The sequence below is a fragment of the Ranitomeya variabilis genome, chromosome 1 (genome assembly GCF_051348905.1).
Source record: "Ranitomeya variabilis isolate aRanVar5 chromosome 1, aRanVar5.hap1, whole genome shotgun sequence".
In the NCBI taxonomy this organism is placed as follows: Eukaryota; Metazoa; Chordata; class Amphibia; order Anura; family Dendrobatidae; genus Ranitomeya; species Ranitomeya variabilis.
The window spans coordinates 547,722,738-547,743,434 of record NC_135232.1 but is presented as its reverse complement, the minus strand read 5'-3'; the positions used below and the strand labels follow the sequence as shown (position 1 = coordinate 547,743,434).

The 20,697-nt window shown below is 50.3% G+C and overlaps 1 protein-coding gene across 1 annotated transcript in view; it reads right to left on the bottom strand.

The window, feature by feature from the left end:
• Positions 1–1,154: 1,154 nt before the first annotated feature.
• MRPL9 (mitochondrial ribosomal protein L9) overlaps positions 1,155–20,697 on the bottom strand; it is a 39,116-nt gene continuing 19,573 nt past the window's right edge. The window contains exons 4-7 of the mRNA XM_077255211.1: positions 5,944–5,997; positions 5,521–5,622; positions 1,885–1,968; positions 1,155–1,602 (exon numbers count right to left, since the gene is read on the bottom strand). Of these exons, the coding sequence (XP_077111326.1) occupies positions 1,420–1,602; positions 1,885–1,968; positions 5,521–5,622; positions 5,944–5,997 (423 nt within the window). The 3' untranslated portion in view covers positions 1,155–1,419. The remainder of the gene's footprint in view (positions 1,603–1,884; positions 1,969–5,520; positions 5,623–5,943; positions 5,998–20,697) is intronic.

Genomic DNA, 20,697 nt, shown 5'->3' with positions numbered 1-20,697 from the left:
CCCCAGTATCACCCCCACAGTCGTCTCCAGGACGGACTGCTCGACAACAGTGCACGACTCCCCCCCCCAGTATCCCCCCCCAGCAGCAATCAGGCTCCGAGTCACCAATCACAATCCGCAGCGTCACATGAGACGTATGACCCATAGTACTTCAACCAATATGGAGCCAATTTTATTACAAATGTGGCAGTGTCTACAGAGTCTTCTCTAAGATGGACCCCAGTGTCGTCTGCAGAGTCTTCTTCAGGACAGATTGCTCGAGAACAGTGCACAAACCCCCCCAGTATTGCCCCCAGAGTCTTCTCCAGGACGGACTGCTCGACAACGTTGCACAACCTCCCCAGTATAGCCCCCAGAGTCCTCTACAGGACGGACTACTCGACAACAGTGCACGACCCCCCCCCCCCAGTATCGCCCGCAAAGTCTTCTCCAGGACGGACTGCTCGGCAACATTGCACAACCCCTCCAGTATCGCCCCCAGAGTCCTCTGCAGGACAGACTGCTCGACAACAGTGCACGCCCCCCCCCCCCCGTATCGCCCGCAGAGTCTTCTCCAGGACGGACTGCTTGACAACAGTGCATGACCCCCCCCCAGTATCGCCCCCAGAGTCTTCTCTAGGACAGACTGCTCGACAACGTTGCCCAACCACCCCAGTATCGCCTCCAGAGTCCTCTACAGGACGGACTGCTCGACAACAGTGCATGACCCCCCCAGTATCGCCCGCAGTCTTCTCCAGGACGGACTGCTTGGCAACGTTGCACGACCCCCCCAGTATCGACCCCAGAGTCCTCTACAGGACGGACTGCTCGACAACAGTGCACGACCCCCCCCCCAGTATCTCCCACAGAGTCTTCTCCAGGACGGACTGCTGACAACAGTGCATGACCCCACCAGTCTCTTCTTCAGGACGGACTGCTCGGCAACGTTGCACAACCCCCCAGTATCGCCCCCAGAGTCTTCTGCAGGATGGACTGCTCGACAACAGTGCACGACCACCCCCCTCAGTATCGCCCGCAGAGTCTTCTCCAGAACAGACTGCTTGACAACAGTGCACGACCCCCCCCCCCCCAGTATCCCCCCCCCCCTCAGGAGCAATCAGGCTCCGTGTCACCAATCACAATCCGCAGCATCATATGAGACGTATGACCCATAGTACTTCATCCAATATGGAGCCAATTTTATTACAAATGTGGCAGTGTCAACAGAGTCTTCTCCAGGATGGACCCCAGTGTCGTCTGCAGAGTCTTCTGCAGGACAGATTGCTCGACAACAGTGCTCAACCCCCCCAGTATCGCTCCTAGAGTCTTCTCCAGGACGGACTGCTTGACAACAGTGCACGACCCCCCCCCCCAGTGTTGCCCGCAGAGTCTTCTCCAGGATGGACTGCTCGACGGCCCCCCCAGTATCCTCCAGCATGTTCAGCTTCTTGTAGATTTGGGGGAAGTGCTGCCCTCTGGTGGTGACTCGCAGATAACGTCACTCTCTGCTGGCAATCCTGATGTGTTCGCCTGCTTGGCGAGCCAGTGCTTGTATCGTTTGGTCCTCGGGTTCATATAGTTCACAACATCCATTGGCATCCTGACTGTGTCTAAGCTATTCACCTGCAGAGCGTGGAGCAGAAAAATGTCAATGTAACCCAGAAAATCCTGCAAGTAACCTCAAAATATCACCTCGGCATCCCTAAATACAGGACCCTAGTCTTCTAGCCAGAACATCTCTGGAGGACCAGGCCGTGTAATGCCTATTGTCCCTGTGGAGGTGCTGTAGGGAAGATGGAGGTTCTTTCCAGCAGCCAGACATCTTGCACTCAATGATATAGACATCAGGCCCATTTTCTTTATGGATCGACTAGTGCAGACATGGATAACCGTGCAGGAACTCACCGTCACCTCACACCAGTACTCCCCGAACCTGGTGATGGGCTCATCAGGGATTTTCACAGCATCTGCCGGAGCCACCACCCCTAACTGGAAAGAAGAGATGCCATCACTGGTCGAAAAGACAGAGGTCCCCAACTACATGGCTTACACGTACAGGTCTACCAATATAGAAACCACAGCCTGGGACACAGACCCAAGCCCGAACAGCCAAGAATACACAGACTAGCCACGTCCAGGAATCCAAAAGCTATGTCAAACACGTCAGGACTCACGAGCCAAGTACACAACAGCCAGGGACACACAGACACAAGCCACATCCAGGGACCCATGAGCCAAGTACACTACAGCCAGGAACATACGAGCTAAGTACACCATAGTCCGGAACATATGAACTAAGCACACCATAGCCAGGAACATACAAGCTAATTACACCATAGCTTGGGACATACAGACACAAGCCACGACCAGGAACACACAGACACGAGCCATATCCACTACGGCCAGGGACACACGAGCCAAGTACAGCACAGCCAGAAACTTACGAGCTAAGTAAGCCACAGCCAGGAACATAAGAGCTAGGTACGCCACAGCCAGGGACATACGAGCCACGCACACCACGGCCAGTAACATACGAGCTAAGCACACCATAGCCAGGGACACACAGACACAAGCAACAGCCAGGGACACAAAGACACGAGTCGCATCCAACACGGCCAGGGACACACAAGCCAAGTACACCACAGCCAGTAACATATGAGCTAAGCACACCATAGCCAGGGACACACACAGACACAAGCCACGGCCAGGGACACAAAGACACGAGTCGCATCCAACACGACCAGGGACACACGAGCCAAGTACACCACACCCAGTAACATATCAGTTAAGCACCCCATAGCCAGGGACACAGACACAAGCCACAGCCAGGAACATACAAGACAAGTACACCACAGCCAGGAACATAAAGAGCTAAATACACCACAGCCAGGAACATACCAGCTAATACACCACAGCCAGGAATATCCAAGCTAAGTACACCACGGCCATCAAGTGGAAAACAGAATATACAACGGGTTATCCTATTAACCCTAACCGCTATACCGGACTACATTTACCCGGTCTGTTTATCAGACCCAAAGCACTGGTAACTTTCCCTGTGCTAGGACATGTGGTTCCCTAAACAAGCAGCATACAGCTTCTGATGAAGGTCTACAACCAGACCAAAAACATTTAATTGATCACTGTATGCAAAATAAATTGGAACCATTTTTTTCAATACGATACATTTTGAGTGCCGAGTTTTTTTTTTTACTTATTTTGATTTTGGGATGGATACCCTACTTGAGCACCTATTCTAATGACTTTGAGTGCCGTATGCAATCCATTGCATCTAAGCACACTATAGCCAGGGACACACAGACAAGCCACGGCCAGAGACACACAGACACGAGTCGGGTCTACTAAGGCCAGGGGCACACGAGCCAAGTACACCACAGCCAGGAACACACGAGCTAAGTACACCATAGCCAGGGACATGCAGACACAAGCCACGGTCAGGGACACAGACACGAGTCGCATCCAGCACGGCCAGGGACAGAGACACGAGTCGCATCCACCACGGCCAGGTACACACGAGCCAAGTTCACCACAAACAGTAACATATGAGATAAGCACCCCATAGCCAGGGACACACAGACACAAGCTACGGCCAGGGACACATAAGACAAGAACACCACAGCCAGGAACAAACGAGCTTAGTACACCACAGCCAAGAACATACAAGCTCAGTACAGCCAGATGAGGTAGTGAAAACACGGCACTCATTCAAAGTAGGATGGGAGGTGCTCAAGTAGAGCGTCCTGCCCGAAACAGTCCAAAAATAGAAAAGAACTTGGCACTGAAATGGTATTGTGGCTTGAAAAGACAAATTGACCTTCATCAGAACAATTTTACTGGTATAGTCGTAATTTATGAATGTCCTGCCGTTTTGCAGATCCAATGGTTTTTAGGTTGTTTGGATGCTCAGGAATGTCCTGTGTGTGCCAGCACAGAACGGTATGCAACCGAGGCCACTGGAGGGGTCCTCCAAGTGACCCCGGTCGCATACAGTTCTGCGCTGGCACACACAGGACATTCCTGAGCATCCACGCAACCTAAAAACCATTGGATCTACAAACGGCAGGACATTGATAATTACGACTATACCAGTAAAATTGTTCTGTTGTAGGTCCGGATGAGGACCGAAAACATTCAACCTTTATGGTTTATGGATGCACAATAAACAATTTGTATTTTCAAGCCACAGTACCATTTGAGTGCCAAGTTATTTTCTATTTCACTACAGCCAGAGGCATACAGACACAAGCCATGACCAGGAACACACACAGACACGAGTCACATCCACCATGGCCAGGAACACAGGAACCAAGTACACCACATCCAGGAACATATGAGCTAAGTACACCACAGCCAGGAACATACGAGCTAAGTACACCATAGCCAGGAACATACGAGCTAAGTACACCATAGCCAGAGACATACAGACACAAGCCATGACCAGGAACACACAGACACGAGTCACATCCACCATGGCCAGGGACACACGAGCCAAGTACACCATAGCCGGGAACATACGAGCTAAGAACACCACAGCCAGGGACACAAGCCACGGCTCGGAACACACAGATACGAGTCACATCCACCATGGCCAGGAAGACAGGAACAAAGTACACCACAGCCAGGAAGATACGAGCTAAGTACACCATAGCCAGGAACATACGAGCGAAGTACACCATAGCCAGGAACATACAAGCTCAGTACAGCCAGAGGCATACAGACACAAGCCACGACCAGGAACACACAGACGAGTCATATCACCATGCCAAGGAACACACGAACCAAGTACATCACAGCCAGGAACATACGAGTAAGTATATCATAGCCAGGAACATACGAGCAAAGTACACCATAGCCAGGAACATACAAGCTCAGTACACCATAGCCATAAACAAACAGACACAAGCCACGACCAGGAACACACAGACACGAGTCACATCCACCAGGGCCAGGGACACACGAGCCAAGTACACCACAGCCAGAAACATATGAGCTAAGCACACCATAGCCAGGGACACTCAGACACAAGCCACATCCAGGGACCCATGAGTCAAGTACACCATAGCCAGGAACAGACACCAGTCACATCCACTACGGCCATGTACACACAGACACGCGTCACGTCCATCATGACCAGGGACACACATTATAAGTACATCATAGACAGGGACACACAAACACAAGTCGCATCCGCCGCGGCCAGGGACACACGAGCCAGGGACCTATGAGTCAAGTGCACCACAACCCGGAACATACGAGCTAAGCACACAATAACCTGGGAAACACACCGACACGAGTCACAGCCAGGGAAACCGACACGAGTCGCATCCACCACGGTCAGGGGCACACGAGCCACATACACCACAGCCAGGGACACACAGTAACATCCATCACAGCCAGGGAAACATACAGGAGCCATGTTTGCACTCACACACAGAGCGGCACTCAGTGGAAAATTGCACTATATTTAACCAGAATCACAGTGAGCAGGAGCTGCCATGACGCCTCCGCCTGTATTCTTACGCTTTTCAGCAGATGACGCATCACAATCTCTTCGTTCAGCTGCCACCTCACGTTCGTCCTCATTTCAACCGTCAGCCTAGATTTCTTCAAATAATTCACAGTCTACAGGCGAAAAACAGAAATGATCAGTGACTGCACCCAGATTACACAACATGGTGGGCCTCCATCTCATCAGCCACTAGAAGCCCTGCAATCATGCATCCCCCACAAGAAGACGCACAGTCATGCAACCCTCTGATGGAGGGGCCACAATTGCATGACTCCGAGAGGTCACATGATCCCTAGAGGTCACACGACCCCACACAAGAGGCCCTAATAACACGAAACTCAAAATCAAATGATCTCTTCAGGAAGTCACCATCACTGCTTCTCCAGTGGTCACATATAGTAGAGGGAGCAGAGAAGACAATATGATTGCCTCACCATCTCGCCTGTCCACGTCTGCTTCTTGCCACCAAGCTCACCCGCCTGCTGCATCTAGAAAGGACAAACAGAATGGTCAATGGAAGAGTTCTCCCCACAACTATAGCCCTCCCATCACCCGAACCCTTCACCAACACTTCCCACCCAACTATAGCTCTCCCATCACCTGACACATCACCAACACCCCCACCCATGTATAGCCCTTCCATCACTTGACCCCTCACCAACACTCCCCACCCAAGTATAGCCTCCCATAACTTGATCCCGACCCACCCTCCTACTATAGCCCTCCTGTCATGATAATGTAAAAAATGCCATGTTCGGAGTAATTTTTCAGAAGGTGCCATGGTTCCAGACACGCTGTGGGCTCTCTGACCCTCCCCCCCTCCTCTCTGCCTGCCAGCACAGGTTGAAATTCTAAGCCATTCTTTCCCCCTCCCTCAGGAATATCTTCGTGTGCAACTGTGAAACCGAATGTAAAGAGAAGCAGCGCATGGCAATTCCTTTGTGTAGCTACAGTGGTCCTTTAAGACCAAATATATCAAAACAGGATATTCACAGAAATAGGCTGTTCATATTTCCGGAAACCGCAGGCACAGGGCAGGGCTCCTAACTGGTGGGTTTGGGGATCCTAGCGCTTAGCCAAAAGTGAGAAACGCATTACTGCTTAACTGGGGCTCCTAGCCAAGACGTGTTTCCACTTAAATTAACCTTCAGGACTTGCTGAGTATAGTGATAACTGTCGTTCTGCTACAAGGTTCATACGCCAAAATATGTGTAAAAATGGCTTTTCATAATGTTAAGAAAGGGGAGTATTCAGCCTCTGAGTGAGGTCACCACAGGGGGAGTGCCTTGGTTTTGGGCATGGAGATAAGTGAGTGAGACATCAGTCTTCATTCGTCTTTTGTCCCGAGTCTAGCTGAGAGTCGCATCTGTCATTCACTGGGATATATGCCCTTCCCCCGAGCCGCATGGTCAGCCATGATATGAAAGAATCGTAAGTCGATTTTCTTCTGTTAATCCCTTTTTATTTGTAATTGTTTGTACATACGATACTTGTCTACTTTTATAGCATCTTTTTATAATTTTGTAAACACTGCCTTCCTTTTTGGAGTAAAATATATAAAATTACTAGCGTCGTTTCTCGTTGCTCTATAATGTACTGTCACGTCCTCTGAAGTGAATTACGCTACTAATTTGGGTTGGCTCCGGACCCGTTATTAAGAAATCGGAGCTGGTGGCAGCTGATTTGTCCTGCGCATTTGGGGAACCTGGTAGCGACGGATGGCGTTGATAATTATTGTTCCCGCCTGAGTGGGAGTAGTTATATCGCCCTCGCTGCAGTGTGCTCATTAGCCAGTACAAAGTAAGGCAGCCCTTCTGGCGACTATCCTATGTGCAGTATCCTGTCTGACCTGAGGGTAAGGGGGGCACCAGAGAGCTGCAAGTTCCAAACCGTAACTGGGAAGTGGGATATAGATAAATCCCCTTCAGAAATGAACTGGGCAACCAAACAACCCCGGTTCATGACATATTAATGAGAGCGGTGGGGATGATAAAAATATTCTCCCTGTGATTCGTGACACCTCCCATAATCTTCCTAGCATACCCCCATCTAGATCCCGCTCCAGAACACTTTCAATTAACACCTCTAATCATTTGACCCCTCCTCAGCCCATTCCCATCTAGACCCATTCCATCACCTCTCTCCCTGGCCTAACCCAATCAAGACCCCTTCCATCACCTGATGTCTCTCTGGCCCACTCCCATCTAGACCCCTTCCCTCACCTGACCTATCCCTCGCCCACCCCCATTCCTTCAACTGACCTCTTCTGGCCCACCTCATCTAGAATCCTTCCATCACCTGATCTCTCCCTGGCCTACCCCAATCTAGACCCCTTCCATCACCTGATCTCTCCCTGGCCTACCCCATCTAGACTCCTTCCATCACCTGATCTCTCCCTGACCCACCCCCATCTAGACCCCTTCCACCATCTGACCTCTCCCTAGCCCACCTCTATCTAGAACCCTTCCATCATCTGATCTCTCCCTGGCCCACCCCCATCTAGACCCCTTCCATCACCTGACCTCTAGCCCACCCCCATCTAGACCTCTTCCATCACCTGATCTCTCCCTGGCCCACCCCCATCTAGACCCCTTCCATTACCTGGCCTCTCCCTGGCCTACCCCAATCTAGACCACTTCCATCACATGGCCTTTTCCAAGCCCACCCCTATCTAGACCCCTTCCATCACCTGATCTCTCCCTGACCCACTCCCATCTAGACCCCTTCCATCACCTGACCTCTCTCTAGCCCACCCCCATCTAGACCCCTTCTATAACCTGATCTCTCCCTGGCCTACCCCATCTGGACCCCTTGCATCATCTGACCTTTCCCTGGCCCACCCCTTCCTTCAACTGACCTCTTCTGGCCCACCTCATCTAGAATCCTTCAATCACTTGACCTATCATTGGTCCACTACCATCTAGACCCCTTCTGTGAGGGACGAGAGAGACTCCATTTTCGATGGCAGTCTTCCTCAGAAGGGGTGTATACACCTTCTGAGGAAGACTACCATCGAAACGCGCGTCAAGGGGTACGCTGGACGGAACGGAACTCTGGGTATTTATATTTATCTGTATTTTTGCTATTAGTTCCCTTGATCTTTGATATGCATGACAGTGTCCCTGATTGCCCTTAGGGGATTATGCACTTTATATACTATTACACATTTTTTTCCTGAGGCCAATCAGGGAGAGAGGAACTCCAAGATACATGTGTGTGATGTATTAAGTATTTTATATCTGTCTTGAGGCTCTTTTAGCTATGAGCACCATGCACTTTACACTGTATTTACCTATATACAATATTGAACTGTGCCTCAAGCGGATAATATTAAATTCTTTATCTTGGATATACTCCCTGACAGAAGTTATGTCGCTTATCCATGTTATGTAAATAAAAGCTTATAACCTGACGTTAAATTCATCCATTGGTTGTATAAATTATTCTTTTGGAAGCTGAAACTCTCCGAAATGTGGTTTAGTTTAAGAAAATAAATTGGCATCAATGCAGAAATATTGATCAGTTAATGGACACAGAATGATCAGATTTTGGCAAGACAAAAGTTTTGTCGCCTGGTCATATAATGCACCCAATCCTAATTTACATCCTCACCTGTGCTCAGTAAATGATCGGTTAATTAGTGTGTGTGTATAAAAAGAAACCCAGCACTCCAGACCTTCACTTGAACTGGAACTTGAGCTCTGACATGCCAAAAATCCACCCTGTGACCAAAGCCTGGATTATCAAGAGGCTGAAGACCAGATCCACTGCAGAGGTGGCTGGCACCTTTAATGTGTCTCAGCGTCAAGTACAAAGAATTAAAAAACAAAGATTTGAAGAGACTGGAGATGTGTTTGACAAGCCCAGGTCCGGCAGACCCCGCAAGACAACTGCTCAGGAGGAACGTTTGTTGGTTAGAAAATCCAAAGCAAGCTCCTCTTCCACTGCAGCAGAGCTCCAACAGGCCTGGTCACCTCAAGTCCCTGTGTCAACTAGAACAGTTTGTAGGATTCTGTCTCGAAATGGCCTCCATGGTTGAATCAGTGCCCAGAAGCCAGCACTAAACAAAAGGCAAATAAAAAACCGTGTGGCATTTGCAAAGTCCCACAGCCTGCTAAACAGATGGGCGCTGGAAAACTGTCAGAAGGTGGATTTCTCTGATGAATCTTCAGTAGAATTACACCACAGCTGCCGCAAATACTGCAGGAGACCTACTGGAGCCCGTATGGATCCAAAATACACCCAGAAAACAGTTAAAGAAGTTGTCCACTACTATAACTTTTTTTTTTTTTATTTATAAATCTTGCTATTATGTGCCACTGAAAACATCTACTGTGTTTATTTTAGCAATATTACCTTTTATCATGCTGTAGCAGCACATCTTTAGTGTGGATCCAGCTCTCATGGGGTTAATCGACAACTTCCTTTCTCCTGACTTACTATGCTCTAATACTACAAGTTCCATGATGCATTGCACTCGCCTGTAACTCTGCACCTGGCACACCCACTCCAAAACACACCCAACCCCTCCTTCCTCTCCCCCCTCTATCTTCAAAAAGATTTGTGATGTCATTTCTGTCCAACCTTCTCTTTTACATTTCTCCAACCCACACTTCATTACACACAGATAGATGGATAAATAGATACCGCACCAAAATTGCATCAACACTGCACCAAAACCGCACCAAAAACTGCATCAAAACCGCAACAAAAACTCCATCAAAACCGCACCAAAACCACACCAAGAACTGCATCAAAACCGCACCAAAAACTGCATCAAAACCGCACCAAAAACTGCATCAAAACCGCACAAAGAACTGCATCAAAACCGCACAAAAAACTGCATCAAAACTGCACCAAAACTGCACCAGGTTTTGATGCAGTTTTTGGTGCAGTTTTGATGCAGTTTTTGGTGCAGTTTTGATGTTTTTTTTGGTGCGGTTTATGCGCGGTTTTAATGCCGTTTTTGGAAATAAGTAAATAAACGGAAAATGTGCATGATTTGAATGGAAACATGCATGAAAAAACGGACTCCAAGGCCGGATTCATCATTTCACAGCTCAGTTTCGTACATTTTTTTTGCCGGATCCGTCGCTGTGCGTTTTTTCGCCGGACAGAAAAAACGTTCCTCTGTATGTGTTTTCCATCCGGCGGAAACAGCTTTTTTGACGGATAAGGCAAAAAATTGATGAAACGTGTGGCCATCAGGCGCAGTCCGGTGCTAATACAACTCTGAGAAAAAAAACGGATCCGGCGGAAAAAAATGGATCCGTTTTTTTTCAAAACTCGCCGGATTGTGCCTCACGGCAAAAACCTGATGTGTGAAAGCAGCCAAATATATGGATAGAAACATCTATGTATCTATAGATATATCTATCTATAAATATATCTATGGATAGATATATCCATAGATATATAATAGAAAGGCCGATGTTTCTAAGGCCTCTTTCACACTAGCCGCGCATGCGCGGGCGAAACTCAGCCCCCTCCTCCCCGGACCTTGTAATGGGGCAGCGGAAGCGTCTTAAGACTGCTTCCGCTGCCCACGTCAGGCATTTTTGTCACAGTATGCGTCGGTACGTCGGGCCGACGCAGCGCGACGGCCCCTTACCGACGCTAGTGTGAAAGCAGCCTAAGGCTACTTTCACACTTGCGTTTTTAGCAATGCGTCTTTTTGGGAAAAAAACAGATCCTGCAAATGTGCTCGCAGGATGCGTTTTTTACCCATAGACTTGTATTAGTGACGGATCGCCACACGGATCGTGACGGATCGTGCAACGGATGCGTCGTGTTTTGGCGGACCGTTGGCACGAAAAAACGTTCAAGTGAACGTTTTTTTGTCCGTCGCATCCTCCATTTTCTACCGCGCATGCGCGGCCAAAACTACGCCCCCTCCTCCCCGGACTTCAGAATGGGCAGCGGATGCGTTGAAAAACTGCATCCGCTGCCCACGACATGCATAAATTTCACAACGTGCGTCAGTACGTAGGCCCAACGCATAGCGACGGACCCGTACCGACGCAAGGGTGAAATAGGCCTTTATGAGCGTTTAATTTAATTAAAAAAACGGCGTGGGCTTCCGCGCAATTTTCTGCGCCAGAGGGGGAAAGCCGACGGCCGGGGGCCAATATTTGTAGCCTGCTATGAATATCAGCCCGCAGCTGTCTGCGTAGCCTTTACTGGCTATTAAAATAGGGGGACCACCCCCAAAAAATGACGTGGGGTCCCCCTATATTTTATAGCCAGAAAGGCTACGCAGACAGCTGCAGGCTGATATTCATAGCCTAGAGAGGGGCCATGGATATTGGTCTCCCCCCCCGGCTACAAATACCAGTCCGCAGCTGCCTCGGAAATGGCGCATCTGTAAGATGCGCCAATTCCGGCACTTAGCCCCTCTCTTCCCACTCCCGTGTAGCGGTGGGATATGGGGTAATAAGGGGTTAATGCCACCTTGCTATTGTAAGGTGACATTAAGCTGGGTTAATAACGGAGAGGCGTCAATAAGACGCCTATCCATTATTAATCCAATACTAGTAAAGGGTTAATAAAACACACACACATTAGGAAAAAAGTATTTTAATATTCTTCATTTAACCATACTTACCATACTTCAGCGCCTGCAAAAAACGTAAAATAATAAACCGTATACTACCTGTCCGCCGTAGTCCAATTAATAACGAGTGACCCACGACGATCTCCCCTATAGAACAGTGACATCGGGTGATGTCACTGCTCTATAGGACCCTCAGTGACACACTGACAGGAGACAATGGCTCCTGCAGTGTATCACTGAGGTTACTAAAGTTCAGAGTCTTACTTTATGGCAAAAAGCTGCGTGGGAAATTTCTCATACAGCAATGCCATAAAGTGAGACTAGGGACTATTTTCTCACAGGGGCGTAGGAATACATTGTAAGGAATACAATGTGGAAGGATAACTACCATCATTGTGTTCCTGGAGCCCCTGGAGAGCAGTCGCATCAGCAGCTGCTCCTGCTCTCCACGGGAGATCGTCGAGGGACACTCGTTTTAATTGGATTTCAGTGTATCAGGGAGTATATTGGTTGTTTATTATTTTAATATTTTTTACAGATGGCAATGGCTTCGGGGATCAAGGTGACAAGTGATGGTGAGTATGTAATCTATGTTACATGTACTGTATGTCTGTATGTATGTTGTATGTATGTACATACTGTATGTGGCATGTCACATGTTGCATGTGGTCGCATGTCGCCACATGGTGCATGTCGCATGTCGTCGAATGGTGCATGCAGCATGTCGTCGCATGGTGCATGTCGTCGCATGGTGCATGTCACATGTCGTCGCATGGTGCATGTCGTATGTCGTCGCATGTTGCATGTCGTCGCATGTTGCATGTCGTCGCATGTTGCATGTCGTCGCATGTCGCCACATGGTGCATGTCGCATGTCGTCGCATGGTGCATGTCGTCGCATGGTGCATGTCGTCGCATGGTGCATGTCGTCGCATGGTGCCGCATGGTGCATGTCGTCGAATGGTGCATGTAGCATGTCGTCGCATGGTGCATGTCGTCGAATGGTGCATGTCGTCACATGTCGTCGCATGGTGCATGTCGTATGTCGTCACATGGTGCATGTAGTCGCATGTCGCCACATGGTGCATGTCGTCGCATGGTGCAGGTCGTCGCATGGTGCATGTCGCCGCATGGTGCATGTTGCAGCATGGTGCATGTCGCATGTCATCACATGGTGCATGTCGTCGCATGGTGCATGTCGCCGCATGGTGCATGTCGTCGCATGGTGCATGTCGCCGCATGGTGCATGTCATCGCATGGTGCATTTCGCAGCATGGTGCATGTCATCGCATGGTACATGTCGCATGGTGCATGTCGTCGCATGGTGCATGTTGTATGTATGTATGTATGTATGTATGTATGCATGCATGCATGTATGTATGTACTGTATATCTGTATTTTATTTTATTTTTTTACATTCAACACATTAGCCGGATGATGGGACTACTACTGTCCCATCATTGGCTAATGTGTCACTTACTGTCACTGTAGCAGGCAGAGCCTGATGGGACTTGTAGTCCCATTGGACGATGCCTGCACACAGAGACACCCCCCCCCCCCCAAAGACCACCCCCGCAGCAGACCCAGCACATACCGGCGCCGGCACGCAGAGCCCCGGTATGTGCGGGCGGCACCGGTATGTGCGGGCCGGGGCTCTGCATGCCGGCGCCGGTATGTGCGGGCCGGGGCTCTGCATGCCGGCACCGGTATGTGCGGGCCGGGGCCGGGGCTCTGCATACCGGCGCCAGCCTGCACATACCAGCGCCGGCATGCAGAGCCCCGGCGCCCGCACAATCATCCCTGCCTAGCCCCTCCCGCCCCCAGCACAGCCCCGCCCGCCCCCAGCACAGCCCACAGCCCAGTCACTCTTGATGAGTGACTGCTGACTGTAAGGCTGGCTCACGCCTGCTGCTGACGTCACGTCAATTTCCAGAGTCTGGAAATTGACGTGACGTCGGCGGAAATAAGCGGCGGCTGCAGCCTGGGGGTCACGTGACCCGGACTCAGCCGCCGGAATAGCGCCACTCACAGGCAAAAACAGCAACGGAAGATAATTACACAATTCATCAAGGGCCCCGGGGGGATACATTGGGGGGTTAATTGAAAGTAGTGGACAACCCCTTTAAATTTGGTGGTGTTAAGATCATGGTCTGGGGTTACATTCAGTATGGGGGTATGCGAAACATTTGCAAGGTGGAAGGCAATATCAATAGCCTAAAATATGAAGAAGTATTAGCTACCTCTTATATTCCAAATCATAAAAGGGGTCAAATTCTGCAGCAGGATGGTGCTCCATCTCATACATCCATCTCTACAACAAAGTTAATCCAGGCAAAAAAGATCAAGGTGCTCAAAGAATGGCCAGCCCAGTCACCAGACTTCATCATTGAGCATGTTTGGGGTAGGATGAAAGAAAATGCTTGGAAGACAAAACCAAAAAATCTAGATGAACTCTGGGAGGCATGTAAGACTGCATTCTTTGCTGTTCCTGATGACTTCATTAATAAATTGTATGACTCATTGTTGAACTGCATGGACGCAGTCCTTCAAGCTCATGGAAGTCACACAAAATATTAAACATGACTAATAGCACCACAACTTCATTCACCAATGTTATGCAACATATATTTGTATTTTAAGTTAATTATTTGTTTGAATATCAGATTACTTTCTGTGGGCGACAAAACTTTTGTCTTGCCAAAATCTGACCATCCTGTGTCCATTAACTGATCAATATTTCTGCATTGATGGCAAATTTATTTTCTTAACCTAAACCACATTTCTTAGGGTTTCAACTTTCAAAAGAATAATTTATACAACCAATGGATGAATTTAACGTCAGGTTATTTAAGCTTTTATTTATACAACATGGATAAGCGACATAACTTCTGTCTGGGAGTATATAATACATGTGGTATATTTATACCCAGGATACGGTCATCATATGTTCCGTCCAATGTATGTTTCTTTCCATGCTGTTTTTTCAGTTTGCTCTTATCTCCTTAAAACATTTTAAAATTTGTATTTTCAATAAAGACATTATTGATTCTTTACGCTGTGTTGGGGGACTTTTGTTGCTAGTTTACAGATTTTGTGGTTGATCACAGTCCTCCGTACTTTTGTGGCTATTCGGTTTAGTGCAGTTCCCTGAATGACCTGAGGGTAAGGGGGCGCCAGAGAACTGTGACTGTGTAAGCTCCGTCACAGATTGGTGACAGCGGGGTGATATCCATATCTCTTGGTCCTCTCATTTGTGTGGTTTTCCTTACAAGTGGTGGCAGAGCGGTGGGATCGAGATAATAGTGTATGTGGGACCCCTACTCCCAGACACTAAAGACTACCAGCTGTAGTTTTTGCTGCTGGGGTCTTAAGATCAGCCTAGCACTAGACTGTAAGAGTGCAAATAACATGAGGTGTGTGGGTACACGGGTCGCAGCTCTGTGTCAATAACCAAAGGGAGCAAGGATGGCCAGTGGCACCAAATCCCAAACCCAGGCTGTGATGAGGGAGCAGCCGTCATCTTGGATACGGGCATACTAACAGAGATTGGCGTGACTCCATTTTGTCTCCTGGTCACAGGTCTGCAGAGATGAGCACTCCTGGCCCCCACCTTTTCTCATGAATAAAGTTCCTTTTAGCATGGTAATGGAATTAAGCTCAGTGTAGCAGGCAGAAGGTACTTCAAAGCTCAATGAGGAAGCCACACCAGCAGGGGACAAAGAGGCACCTGGGGGCTCAATTAAAGCACGCATGTCAAGTGGCCACAGGATACACGTCTATTGTGGCCTTCCAGTCAAACCGTCTCCAACATGGAATCATGAATTATGGACGCATCGTCCGAGGTACAGGCTCATAAAAAATATCCCCCTCGCCCTAAAGAAATTGCGCATCTGACAGTGCAACTCCCGGGTCTGTGGGAGTTCGGGAACCTGAGATATGGAGATCAGCCTCCCACAGCAACCGAATGTGTCCGGGTTTGGTCCCTGCGGGACCGGCAGAACAAACCTCATGCGCTGGTACCGCCCGTGTACTGATCCAATCATTCTGAGCGCAGTTAATCCATCTCTTAGCTGGTGGGTACAGATCTTGCAAGGATGCAGAGGGATGGAGATTGCTAAGCCCTCCCAGCTACAGGGGGGAGGGACACAGCAGGGTTAAGAGCTGAGGACTTGCAGAGTGACTCACTCAGAGAACAGAGGAAGATGACTAACTAAGAAACTAAGGGAGAGGGTATGCCAGCCAGAGGGGAGCAAGCACATGCTTTCTGGGGGCTGCCCGGCAACTAAGTCTTGGACCTGCGGAACGCTGAGCCCCCCAGCTTCCACAAGCGACCTTCAACCTGGTAAATTGACCTCCAGCTTTATACCTTTAAGCCTTGCATTATGATTGTTATATTGTACTCTGACTGTAACTCTTGATATATTTTCACTGTATATTTCTTGTAATTACCTAGTGCGCCGTTAAGGCAATTAAATCATAAATTAATTTTGGGCTGATCCTTTTACTCTGATTGCGAATCTTAGAATACCCAGCGTGGGTAACAGGGCAGTCTCCCCGGCGGCCATTTGCTCTACGTGCAGTTCCCTTATTGACCTGAGAGACAAAGGTGGCGCCGGAGAGCTGTGCCTGGGTAGTTAAGTCACGGATTGGTGACGTGGGAGGAACGGGGTTTCCTTCACACAGGCAATGGCCAATGCTATGGTCGATGGAGAGGAAGTGGACGATTGTGATGTTCAAGGCGACGGGGAGTCCATCCAAGGCTCTCCAAAGAGCCTGAAACCCATACTCAGTTCTGCAGTGGGCTGCCCCTCACCTGCCCACTCAAGCAGAGATCACATGCCCTCCTGCAAGCTGCTATGGCCAGTCTCCAGGCCGAAGACAAAGCCACCTAAGCTACTCTCATGGCAGAACATCAGCATGCGCGTGAGGAGCGGCAATATGAGCGTGATGAAAGTCAGTGGGAGCGCAAACACCAGCAACAAATGCTTCAGCTCCAACTACAGCTGCAGACCCCAGCCTGTCGCGACTCCCCTGAGATCCGGATCCCGAAGCTACGGGCAGAGGACTTTCCTCTGTCGGACCAAGGAGGGGACTTGGACACTTTCTTGCTGGCATTTGAAAAAACTTGCCATCAGTACCATCTGCCTGAGGACCAGTGGGTCCGGTTCTTAACCCCTCGCCTCAGGGGTAAGGCCCTGGAAATCTTTGGCTACCTACCCAGCGAGACCTCCCTGAGCTATGAGGACATCAAGCAGGCTCTGGTCTAGCAGTACAATTTGACCCCTAAGACCTACCGGAAGAAGCTATGGAGAATGCAGCGGGGTCCTGCAGACAGCTGGGCTGACCACATGCGGGCCTTACTGAGAGCAGTAGACCCCGTCGCTGTCCCAGAAACCGTCCAATGTTTTGTGTGTGGGAAGGGGTGGTGGTAGGTCCCTTGACAATTACCAACCCGTCACCATCGGCCGTGCAGTGGTCATGGGACTGCGGGACACCGATGCGGAGATGACCCTTGTACGGCCTGAGGTGGTGTCTCCCTGGGATTTGGTACCCGGAAAAACCCTTTTCGTCTCCGGGATTGGAGGCGGCGAACCGGCACTGCCCATTGCCAAGGTGTATTTGGACTGGGGCGCCGGGAGGGAAATGCGGGAGGTGGGAGTATCAAACATTCCCGCCAATGATTTGCTTGAGACCGATATGAGGCGGCTGGTGTCCCAGTATGTTGCCACTGAACCCCAAGTTCAGCTCAGATAGACTGTCTTGAAATGTCCACTGCTAATGATGTTGATGTATTGAATGTGCCTCCTACTGTGGACGGGGAAGCGAAATCTGAATCTTTCCCATACACTGACACTACATACACAGGGAAGGCAGCTGTGACAAGCAAGAGGTGTGAAGATGCCTTCAGGTGTGATCAGCCAGTGTGCTGGGATCTATTGTCCTTTAGTGGGAGAGACACAGGGTATGAAGCTGCAGAGGGGGAGACTCAGAGTTGGAGGGGGGGGGGCTGCCCCGGGAAGTTCAGGGCCCCTAGACAAGTCCAGACTGCCGAGTTCAGAACCACTGCAGAGAGAGGAACAGACCCTTGGGATTGGGGGTGTCACAGGGGACGTGGAGCCACCAGGTAAGGGCCCAGGGCAGGAGTTCCCCACATCAGGCATATCAGGAGGCCAGTCGGCATAAGCTGGCGACTTGGTCAGGAGCCGATGGGAAGTGGGCACTACCCACGGTTGCAGCGGTCGTGGCCGCTTGTCACCAGAGTGGGAGCAGCAGAGCCCAAGTAACTCAAGAAGGTCCGGCGGCTTCCCCACCTCTAACCAAGTGGCTGCTGAGTCAGACGGAGGCCAGGAGACAGGTCCTGAGGAACTGAAGGAAGACGTGACAATTTCATCTATTCTGGCCACGTCTAGTCAGGGGTTTCAGGTGGCGTTAGAAGCTGACGACAGCCTGAAAGCTCTTAAGGAGCAGGCGGCACAGCATCCCATGGAGTCAGACTGCGAGCAGGTGGGACCAGGAACGGATGTACTGGGCAACGGTCCAGCAGGGTTCACCGGAGGCATGGCCCAGGGACTGACAGTTAGTGGTACCCTATCCGTTCAGTGCGGAATTGTTGCAGATCGCACATGGGATTCCTATGGCCGGACACCTAGAAATCGCTAAAACCAAGGCCAGGCTGGCCCAGCATTTCTACTGGCCTAAAATGGGGGCCAATGAGGCTGCCTACTGCCATTCGTGTGGCACCTGTCAGAGGGTGGGGAAGGCGGGGCCCCGACCGAAAGGTAACTCTGCCCATCATTAACGAGCCTTTCAGAAGTGTCACTGTGGATCTCACTGGACTGCTGTCCTTTCCCATCCACTCCGGGAAATGCTTCATACCGACGGTAGTAGATCATGCCACCCGGTACTCAAAAGCGGTAGCTTTATCATCCATTCGCGCCGACAAGGTGGCTACCGCCTTATTGGAGATTTTCTCCTGAGTGGAGTTTCCCCAGGAAATGCTGACCGACCAAAGGACCCAGTTCATGTCGCAGCTGATGGAGTCCCTCTGTAAGCAAATACATGTGCAACATCTGGTGGCCAACCTGTACCACTCATAGACTAATGGCCTGTGCGAGCGGTTCAATGGCACCTTGAAGCAGATGCTTAAAATGTTGGTTGACTCCCACGTGAGAGCTTGGGAGCGGTACCTCCCACACTTGTTACTTGCCTACCGGGAGGTTCCACAGACCTCAACGGGGTTCTCCCCCTTCGAGGTCTTGTATGGGCGATTTGTGCGGGGGCCCCTGGCTAGGTGAAAGAGGCATGGGAAGGGGACTTGGCTACCCCTGGAGTGTCGGTCATCCAGTATGTTGTGCGCTTCCGGGACATGATGACAGCCTTAACGTGGCTGGTGCATGACAATATGGCGCAAGCCCAGACTGACCAGAAGCGCTGGTACGACCAGAATGCTTGTGAGAGGTCCTACCATGTGCGTCAAAAAGTGTTGGTACTTGTCCCCGCACCACAGAACAAGCTCTAGGTGGCCTGGAAGGGCCCATACCTTGTGCACCAGCAGATCAACGCCATCACGTACTTGGTCACCCTGGACCACACCCGTAGAAGGTCCTTACACATGAACATGATGAAGGCCTTTGAGCGGGAGGCCTGCGCCCTCGCCTTGTGCAACCTTCCCGAGGAAGGAGAGGCAGAAACCCTCCTGGATCTGCTCACCCAGGCCAAGGCAGGTGGATCCATTGAGGATGTGAATGTTGGCAACCAGCTCTTGAAGAACCAATGGTCCCAGGTGGGGGTCACCCTACACTCCTTCTGCGAGCTGTTTAGCAGCCTGCCCGGAAGGACCGGAACAGCCGTCACTGGTAATCACCCCCCAATCCAGTGTACAGCATATCGGGTCTTTCTCGAGGTGCAGCAGCACATGCGCCAAGAGACTGACGAAAGGTTAAAGCTGGGGGTGATCCAAGCATCCAGCAGCGCATGGGCTTTGCCCATAGTCCTCGTTCCCAAAAAGGACCTAACAATCTGGTTCTGCGTGGACTACGGGGGGCTCAATGCTGTGACGGTCACTGATGCTTTCCCCATACCACACATCGATGACCTGCTCGACCAGTTGGCAGAGGCTAAGTACCTGACCATCATGGATCTGAGCCAGGGGTATTGGCAGATTCCCCAGACCCGTGAAGCACGGGAACACTCTGCCTTTCTTACCCCTTTTGGACCGTGTGAGTTCACAGTGATGCCATTCAGCATGAAGAATACCCCTGCCACTTTCCAGAGGATGGTCAACACACTACTCAAGGGACTGGAAGGGTAAGCGGCCGCGAACCTGGATGATATTGCCATCTTCAGTCCCACCTGGGGGGATCACCTGGCACAGGTGCTTGAGCGGATCCGACGGGCAGGTTTGACCATCAAGCCAGAAAAATGCCAGCTGGGCATGAGCGAGGTCCTCTACCTGGGTCACCGGGTTCTGAAGCCAGAGCCTGGGAAAGTGGATGCTATTGCATTCTGGCCCACCCCCAGGACCAAGAAGAAGGTGATGTCTTTCTTGGGGACCGCTGGGTACTATAGGAGGTTCGTCCCACACTGCAGTACCCTGGCAAAGCCTCTGATGGACCTCACCAAGAAGCTGCCCGTCG